The sequence below is a fragment of the Tyto alba genome, unplaced genomic scaffold (assembly GCF_018691265.1).
Source record: "Tyto alba isolate M040663 unplaced genomic scaffold, T.alba_DEE_v4.0 Super-Scaffold_42, whole genome shotgun sequence".
Classification (NCBI taxonomy): Eukaryota; Metazoa; Chordata; class Aves; order Strigiformes; family Tytonidae; genus Tyto; species Tyto alba.
The window spans coordinates 22,005,030-22,014,363 of record NW_024881318.1 but is presented as its reverse complement, the minus strand read 5'-3'; the positions used below and the strand labels follow the sequence as shown (position 1 = coordinate 22,014,363).

General features: G+C 43.0%; 2 protein-coding genes across 3 annotated transcripts; both read left to right on the top strand.

The window, feature by feature from the left end:
• The first annotated feature begins 142 nt into the window (after positions 1 to 142).
• LOC104368687 (molybdopterin synthase sulfur carrier subunit-like) lies at positions 143 to 3,621 on the top strand. 2 transcript variants are annotated; one of them, XM_042804682.1, is made up of 4 exons: positions 143 to 260; positions 729 to 850; positions 3,272 to 3,418; positions 3,518 to 3,621. In XM_042804682.1, exons 1-3 carry the CDS (start codon positions 249 to 251, stop codon positions 3,396 to 3,398), a joined length of 261 nt encoding a protein of 86 aa, XP_042660616.1. In that variant the 5' UTR covers positions 143 to 248; the 3' UTR covers positions 3,399 to 3,418; positions 3,518 to 3,621. The 2 variants fall into 2 exon arrangements, with proteins under 2 accessions (XP_042660616.1, XP_042660615.1); XM_042804681.1 differs by having other exon boundaries at positions 150 to 260; positions 726 to 850.
• Positions 3,622 to 4,514: 893 nt separating this feature from the next.
• On the top strand, positions 4,515 to 8,996 carry LOC104363677 (molybdopterin synthase catalytic subunit). Its single transcript, XM_033009075.2, has 4 exons — positions 4,515 to 4,640; positions 5,433 to 5,586; positions 7,005 to 7,128; positions 8,326 to 8,996. Exons 1-4 carry the CDS (start codon positions 4,520 to 4,522, stop codon positions 8,392 to 8,394), a joined length of 468 nt encoding a protein of 155 aa, XP_032864966.1. The 5' UTR covers positions 4,515 to 4,519; the 3' UTR covers positions 8,395 to 8,996.
• The last annotated feature ends 338 nt before the right edge of the window (positions 8,997 to 9,334 follow it).

Below are 9,334 nucleotides of genomic sequence, written 5' to 3'. Positions count from 1 at the left end.
CCCACCACCCTCCCAAGGCCGCCGCCCTCCTCCGTTACCCACCCGTGCCGGGGAGGGGCGGGGAGCGCGGCTGCGCCACACCGCCAGGCCCAGCCAGGCCCGTGCAGGCCCCGCCGCGCTCCCGGCCCGGGCCGCAGGGGGCGGTCCGGGCCCGGCGCCTCTCCTCCGGGCGCAGGCGCCGCCGGCAGCCCCGGGGTGGAGGGCCGCCTGCCCGCCCGCCCGCCCGCCCGCCCGGGGACGGCGGCTCCATGCGCTGCCAGGTGGGTGCTGCCTGCCAGCGGCCCTGCGTAGCGGGCCTCGGCTTGAGGTAGGGCGGGCGGCGGGGCCGCCTGGGTCCCTCGCCGCGCTGGGAAGCGAGGGGCACCGGGCGAGCGAGGCCTGGACGGCGGGAGCGGGACGCGGATCTGCGCTGACTTGTCCACCAGCCTTTTCCCTGCTCTCCTGGTGGCAGACTGGAGCAGGAGGAACGCGGCAGAGCGTTCTGGTTTGGGTTGTTTTGTTATTTTTGGAGAAGCTAATGTGCAGTAGCTTGGGGTTTGGTGTTTTTTTTTTTTTTTTTTTTCCTTTTTTTTTTTGTTGTTGTTTTGGTGTTTTTTTGTTTTGATTTGCTTGTTTCTTTTTTTTGTTTGTTTTTTGTTTGGTTGGGTTTGTTGTTTGTTTTTTTTTTTTTTTTTTTTTTTGTTTTTTGTAGGCCGCACTCCCCTGATCAGCGTTTGTTCCCCCAGCAGGTTTCGGTGCTGTATTTCGCCCGGAGCGCGGAGCTGGCGGGGCTGCGCAGCGAGACCCTCTCGGTGCCACGGCAGATCACCTCTCGGCAGCTCTGGGAGGAGATCGTCAGGGTTCACCCAAGGTATCTGGGAAAGCTGCTGCTGCTGTGCACAAAGTTTAACGTGGTTGGGTGTTTTTTTGATAAATACAAATTCAGCATTTGGAGTTGAGCCGTTACACATTATCAGTACTTTGATACCATAAAAACAGTGACGTTACCTTGTTCTTGTACTGTGCAGTTTTGTGTTTTGGCTGCTTGGAAATGCTGTAGCTTTGTGTATATGCAATCAAAGACAAGATCCAGTAGATGTACCCCAAAGTTGAGCCTGAGGGGGTGCTTTAAGACATGAGACCCATTGCCCAGGAGGGCCACAGTCCTGTAATTCTGCTTTGTGTGAAAACTGAGCTGTGCTGTTGACCTGTGGAGAAGGTGAGATGCCTCAAGAAGGGATCAAGCACAGCCAGGGCAATAATTAAGAAATTTATGATAACATGCAGTTGTTTTGGATTGCTTACCTCTAACTGTATTGTTAGCTGTTGGTCTGAGTTTATGGCACACTCTGGAAGGCAGGTCAGGAAGGGAAGTAAAGCCCTGCTACAGGCTTCTAGCCACTCAACCCTTATATAGGAAATCGGCTTAGCCACTTTCAACCTCCTCTGCTTTGAAAAAAACCTAACCTCTGTTGTTGCATTTCATAGGGAATCCAGTCCTGAGAGTGCTAGGTGTGCGCTGTAAGGACCCCTGCAGCTCTGATGCTCTTTGGGTGTGTTGGCAGAAATCCCTTCTCAGATTAAGGCTGAGGGAAGTCCTGTCAAGAATGAGGCCGATAGACAAAGGTGCAATACTGCTTTGGAGGACATAGTAAAAAAAAAAATAAACTGTAAGTTATAACAGAAGTTAAGGTCCTCAGGATTTAGTGCTGAATACACTGGAATTTCCGTAACTTCAAAAAATTCAATCTCTGGCACTTAGGTGCCAAAGTCTTCCTTTAGGCACCACCCTTATTAGATCTGCTCTTAAAGGCTATGAAAAAGAATTATTTAGCAATGGCATCTGTTTCCAGATGAGAAGCTCTAACGCCACTTTAGACCAGGGGCCTTTTCCTCACAGAGAATTAAGGTTAAGTGTGTTTTGGGGGTGGAGACGGTTGGGAATTGAGTGTATTTTATTTTTCAGTCTATTACTTGATGTCTGAAGCAGCAGTAGCACCTTTGGTGGGTTTGCTATAGTTTGTCAACTTTGTCCTTTTATGAATGATGACTCGAGGCAGTGCATTTTGCATGTGCAGTTACTTCACAGCGACCTTCTTGGAAAATGCTTCTGGTCCTAGCTTTTCTGGAAAAACTCAACGTAATTCTAAGGCATTGACCACAGACTTCTATTCACATTGCTAATGGATATTCAGACTGCAGCTTGAGCGTACTTGACAATGCTCTTCTGTTCCACCCATTTTCCCCAGTGTATTAATTTGCAAGTGATATTAATTAGAACCCATCCTTGTAATGGGCACTTCAGTTCCATAGCTGGGCTCAGTGACTTGCTTTACTTTCATACAGTCCCTCCTTTCAGTCTGCCCTCTCAGTGAGTGTTACTATGTTTTGCTCAGCCAGTGCCTTGCCTACTTTTGTCTACCTGGCTAGTAGGAAATAAGATGATTTTTGCTTGTACCCTTTTGACGTGCCTACTTGTTTGTAGGCAATACAGCTCTCTGCTGCCTGTGCCAGATTTTTGTAGTCTCAATAACAGTTGTCACACCTGTACCTTCTAAAGTAAAATGATGGTGTTCTTTTTCTGGTGTCTTACTGCTTTTGCCCTCGTACTCACTGTGTGGTTGCACCCAGTCATCCAGAGCTGTGGACTCTCACAGCAACATCTCACAGGTGTGAAATCTAAAAATACGTAGAAGAGCTGCCAGAAAACAGACCGTATCTGTTCTCTTAGTTCGGTTGCCACTCCTTATCGGTAGCAAATGTTTGACCTGTGACTACAAAAGACCAAAAGCCTCATAAACTGTGGGGTTACACAACAAGAGCAGATCTTTGACCACCAAATCTTCATGAGATCTCACAAACAGCATCCCACAATGCTTCTTGCCACATAAGAAAATTGCTCCAGTCCAGCCAAACTGAATCAGGGAAACATTTCCTTTTAATCCCAAATCGGAGGGTTTCTACCTCTTGAGTTACCTAGTTAGAAGCAGCTGAAGTGGGTCTGGTATACATTGGTTCATCTCAGTCTAAGTCCATGACAAAACCAGTTACTGACTTCTGAAAACTATACTGAGTTGGTTTCTCTTTAGCCAAAGAGAAGAAAATCCAAGAGTAGGAGGTGGGTGATTGTTGTATTTTTGAAAGTGTGTTGGAAGCAGAGTTGCGTAAGGCTCAGTGGTATTTACCTCAGCTGCTCTTGACTGTGCACTGGTTTGTTGTTTAATGAAATCTCACGGTTAAATGCAAACACTCTATTTAGAAACCTATTTGTACTTCTGCCAATCTCCCTCAGGCTTGCTGTCATCCGGGATCAGGTGGTTTTTGCTGTTCGGCAGGAGTACGTGCTTCTTGGAGATCAGCTCCTGGTTCTGCAGCCCGGTGATGAGGTTGCCATCATCCCACCAATTAGTGGAGGCTGAATCTGCCCAGGTTTTGTTAGGTAGGCATCACTTCTTGTTTAGTTTCCTGTGGAATAACATCCTGTGCTAAAATTTTGTGTGGATTTTGTGTAATGTTCCAAAAACCCTTTTTTGTTTAGGTTCAGAGATGTGTTTGTAATTCTCTCCCTCCACCCTGGTACTCTTTTGAGAGAGCATAACTTGCATTTGCTGCCGGAGAGAGCTGCTGTGCTGACCAGGAACTGTAAGTGGTACACCAGTAAATGGAAGCAAATTGCCAGAGAGGTCAGGCATTGTTTTGAATTTGGGTTTTAAGTCTTGTTATTCTTTTGTAGTTGTTTCTGGTTGCCAGTAGCTAACCAGCTGGCCTAAATAAGATAATAATGAAAAACCTCCTGCCACTTTTTAACAGAAAAGATGATACAGAAAAAGAATTGACTGCTGCTTAAAAAAAATTTTTTTGTTGTTTGTTGCTGACAAAGGAACAGGTGTCCTTAGAATATCTTAATTTCTTTCCATGCTTTCAAGTGCCAGTGTATGTATTTATTGCAGCTTGTTCCATTGCTGCTGCTCAAAGTACTTATTTTTCTCCTCATTCTTAGATGAACTGATGACAGGTGTCTACTCAGAGAGGTTAGAAGTGGCTCCTCTGTCACTGAAACAGACTGATATATGAGGTCCTAAATGTCTTGGAGAGCATATTCAACTTTAGGATCAGAACTTTAATCTGTGTTTATCAGAAACCTCCATTTTAAACTGTGTTTGATTTCAGTATGAGATAGGGAGGAGAGGCTGACAATCTTACCACAGATTTACTAGCACAGTGGTCCTTGCTGATTGATTGTACTATTAAACTGGGGTCTCAGACTAGTTCTAGTTTCGTCCTACCTGAGCAGACATTGCTACCAGGAAGGAACCTGTATGCATTAAAAACCGGGTCATTGCTTGGTATTTGCAGTTAATATTCTCTCAGCAAGTGTGCTGAGAAGTGAATTTACCATGGAGACTGGTCTCTTGGGGTGAGGAAGTAGGTGGTGCATGTTTTCTGCATAAATTGGGGTATCAGCACTCAATAAAAGCAGTTGGCCCATGCTAGTATCATCAAAACCAACGGAGTCTGGTTTCAGCTTTTCTAGTGAGCTATGGATGAAAGTGAAGATGTGCCAAAAGATTTTATCAAGCTGAAGTCCGGGAAGCTGTCTGTAGATGAAGTGTCAGAGCTGGTCATTTCACCATACTGTGGGGCAGTGTCTCTGTTCGTTGGTGAGTTTAGTAATTCTGAGCTGGATCTCCTGGTTGTGTTAATAGTCTAATAAGTGGAACCTAGGTTGTATACACCCCAAACTCGTGCTTCTCATGTAAATAAATTCCTGGACCGAGCGCAGGATGTTTAGAAAACATGTCCTGATTTATTTAGAACAAGAGAATGGCAGCTCTTAAACATTTGCACTGGGACAAAGTGGTGGGAGCTATTTTTCCATCCTGGTGGACACAGCTTGTTCAAGGTGGAAAGTGGGGTGTTGCAGCTGTGCAAACCACAGGTCAACTCCTGTATGAAAAGACCTGCAACTCAAATATTGGTTGAAAGTAAAGTACTATTTTACCTGGGCTGGTTAAGGTCAAGGGTCATAGCTTTGTCCTGTTGGTTAATGTAGGTGGTACAGATCTTGAAACCCCTTTGTGCTTAAACCTTAGTGCTACTGGACTCCTAAACACTGAGCACTTAAGCATTGCATGGGCAAATGCAATAATAGCACTGTAACATTTACCACAGAAGGCGTCTGAGCCTTGGGCATTACAGACTGCAGGCTTGTATAATGTGTAAACTAAATTCTTCCTTGTATATTAAAGGTTTCTCTTGTTCCATGAATCTATGTACACAGCCATGATTAGGGGAGTTCATTTATATTTGCACAGTGTTCACCTTGACCATAGCAGGAGATCCTGGGTTTTACTAAATGTTTATGTATAATATTTTATAATAAATACATAATATAATTATATGTACATATTTATTTACTCACTGCTTTTGGTTGATAAATTGTTTATCTTTAGGTACTACAAGAAATAATTTTGAAGGGAAAAAAGTGATCCACTTAGTATATGAAGCATATACTTCAATGGCAGAGACCGAAATAAAGAAAATCTGCAGAGATGTTAGACAGAAATGGCCATCAGTCAAACATATTGCAGTGCACCATAGACTTGGGTATGTATGGCCAGATCCCATCCTTCTGTAAGTGGAATATTAATCCTTGTCTGGTGCATGGCTGTGCTTACAGAATTACAGGATATGCAGAAGTCTTTATGAACTGTAATGCAGCAGAGCTGGCTGCAGGATCAAACTCTTGCTGTGGATCTCAGTTTCAGAAATCATCTTTTAAAAAATGTGTGTATTGGTAGTGTTTGCTGGAGTCCACATTCAGCCTGCAGGATCCTTGGTGCTGCTGTGATGTATTGAAAGTGGAGAGGATTGAGATTTCATTCCAGGGAAGGGGAGGCTGTTGGTTTGTTTTGTCTTTTTTTAAAGATGTGAACTTGGCAGCACTTTATTTTTTTTTCCACTGAGGTGCCACAGAATGTTCTTACTGTCAGATTTAAGTCAAATTATGTCATAGGGAACCTGAAAGCTTAAACTGTGGGGAGGGAGAGACATGGTAATTTCCAGCCATGCTTGCTGAAGAACCTCCTGTTGTTCCTTGAGTGTTGGGTAAGCGTTTTCTGTTGGGTGCAAAACACTGAATACTAGTATCTGACATACTCTTGAGCTTCACTGTTCATCAGATTTCTCACTGAAACTAGCAGGATTTGCAGTCTGTTGCAAATGCTTGTTTCCTTTCCTCTCAGCAGAAGGAATTTAGGAGGTGATGGCAAAGGGTAATGGGGTAACTCTGAGGGGTAGTTTCCTTACATTTCCTCTATAGACAATAGAGAGAGTGATTATTTTGAGGACAGCTCAAAGCATTTAAGCTTAGATTTTTCCTGCGAACTGTTTGCCAGAGGAGTCTTACAGAGGGAGGGTTGGGAGCCAATTTTTGTTAATACTACCCTTGTGAGGGCCAAAACAAAACCTTGTGCTACTTGTATTAAGTTCGGAAAAACAACACATCAAACAGGAAAAACTTCCTAATTTGAAATCAGAATTTGTAAAAAACTAAGGTTCATTGTAAAATCTGCATAGTTTGAGGTACTTAATTTCTTCTTTTGCAATATCTTATACAAACTGAGATGATTTCTTAGGTTTTCAGGTAGGAGCTGGCTGTTCCTAACTTGTTACAGTTCATTAAGCCAGCTTCCAGTGAGCTTCCTATACATTGCTGCAAGTTAGCAATTCTCCCCTCTTAATTCTATAGACTAGGTTTAAAAAGAAAGAAGGAACGGAAGAAAAAAGCCTGTCTGGGTGTCTTTATTCTAAAGCGTTGAATTCTCACATCTGTACTGGTTTTGGTTGTGGTTTTCTTTCTTTTTAAAAGTGTATAATCTTTTGGATATGGCTTGCCACTTGCTAAGTATGAATGAATCAGGAGAGTGTGTGGGCAGAGTACTGATGTGACATGGCTACAACTTTTGGGTGCTCTTGAGGTTAAGCATTAGCTAAAGCTGCTGTTGTTCCTGTTCTCTCCCTAGTGTGGTTCCAATAACTGAAGCAAGTGTAATTATTGCAGTCTCCTCTCCACACAGAGCAGAATCCCTTGAAGCTGTAATGTACTGCATCAATACCTTAAAAGCATCCGTCCCAATATGGAAGAAGGTACGTCTGGGGACAAATTTGATTTTAGGTCTGCGCCAGAGTCTTATGCAGCTGGGCTAAAGGCTGCTGCTGCTCTTAAGGGAAGCATCTGAAGCATTAAAGGCAGCAGTTGCTCCTGACAGGTTGCCAATGCCTAGCACCATGAGTTTCCTTTAATGCAACCAGGCCCACCTGTGGCAGGTAGGGCACCTGGAGGGCCCTCCCTTGTCTGTACCACCCAGCTCCTCATCCTTTTAACGCTACCCTGGGGTGAAAGTGAAGGAGCCTTGAGCATTCATTTTTTGAGTGGCAAAACTCAATTCTGCATAGGCTTGTGGAAAAACTTTGAGCCAGCTTTGCTTTGGACAGCGTTGCAGTTTGCGAGTAAAAGTGGCATTTGTTGTCTTTCTGTTTTCCCCTCATCCCTGTGGCCTTGAGAAAGCACAAGGCATTAATCAACAGCACACAATGAACAGATGAGCAGAGGTCCCAAAGCTAATATGGGCACACAACAATGTGTGGAGAGACCAGCCCGGGTCTAGGAAGAGCCTCGTTGCATAACCAGTGTTGCATGCAAGTAATGAGCATTACCTCTGCCCTCTCTCCCAGGCAGACCCTGACATGTGGTAACAGTGATGTGCTCTGCATTACTCTGCTTTTCTGACACATTTTCAGGAGACTGGAGTTCTGTGGTCTCAGAAAGAACAACCAGGGGCTCAGAGCCCTGATGAATTTGCTGCTTAGGACTGGACTGCTGCTGCGTAGTCCAGTCTGTCATGAAGATCTGATACTGTATTTTGTGTATAGTTGTCATTTTTATTTTTTTAATATTAACATTTTGTATACACTTAAATACTCTTCTAAAAATGATGGTACAGTAAGTTAACATGGCAACATGTAAAAAGGGCAGTTTCAGGCACAGGTGCTGTGTACTTTAAATGTTTTCCATAATTTTGTCTAGATCTTTCATGAATTGATTTCAGTATAGATGAGCCCTTGTAAATTTAATGGGGCTCAGCCCAAAGTTCAGCATCTGCCCACATGTAAGTCAGTATGTTCTAAGGGTGCTGCCCTCTTTTCTGTTTGCCAGCAAAGTGCTATGTAGTCCTGTTGTGATCAGGAAATAATGGTAGGATAGCTGTTGAGTTGTTTGGCCTGACTTATGACCGTGTGTATCAGACTGCCACAATATTTCCCATTCTTTGTTTATATTTACAGGAGATTTATGACGATGAATATTCTTGGAAAGAAAACAAGGAATGTTTTTGGGCAAATTCAGAAAAATAACTGTACTCTTTTAAAAATTAAGTGTTACTGTTCCTAATGAGCATACTGGTTTAGCTTTGAGTTGTTTTTACAGAGAAACTATATGTTTTTCAGCAGTTGTAGTAGACATTTCAATCTGAATAATTTAATTAGGACTGAATGAAATGAATGAGTAATATGAGTAAAAATGAATGGGTGTTTAGGTGTTCTTGACTCTCCTTTGAAATCATCTCTGTGCATTTTAACATGGAGTCAGTTTTTAAAACAACATTGCCTAAAATTCTTAGTTGCAAGGTGTTTAGTACTCTGATATAAACTGCTTTTAATGCTTTTACATTGGTAGTCTCTGTTCACTGTCTGCATGAGAGGTCACAGCTGTACAGTTGGATTCTTTTTTTTTTTAATCCTGAGAGGCAGTTTTATCTAGTCCTCATTATCAATGTAGACAAGATAGATATGAAGGAAGGGAAAGATAAAGTAAAATGATTTGTTTACATTTATATATCATTGTATCACAGAACACTTAAGCCTCAGCTGTATAGTCTATTTCATTGTGTCTGCAGTAAAAATCTACAAACAACTGCTAGCTGCACAAAATAAAATGAGAAAAATAGGCGATGGTATCTCTTCCCCCTGTGATCTCAATCAGTTTTAAATACTCGGTGATGGTTACTGTGTCTGGATTAAATAAACCCCAGTGAAACCTATAACTTCAGGCAAAAGCATTGTTAAATTGTACTCGTTAATTTACTGATGCACTTTCCTCAATGGAAGTGAGTCCTTCTTCTGCAGAACAGCAGCTGCTCTTTGCATGCTTACACATATACAGTCTCCAAAGGCTGAATTTTCCTCAGCTTTGTAGGCTGGAGAGAAACCCCCTGCTATCTGAATGTAATTTTTACCAGTAATTGTACAGAGTCCTGAGTACAGATCACTTCCTCTGTCAAATAATTTTTTTTTT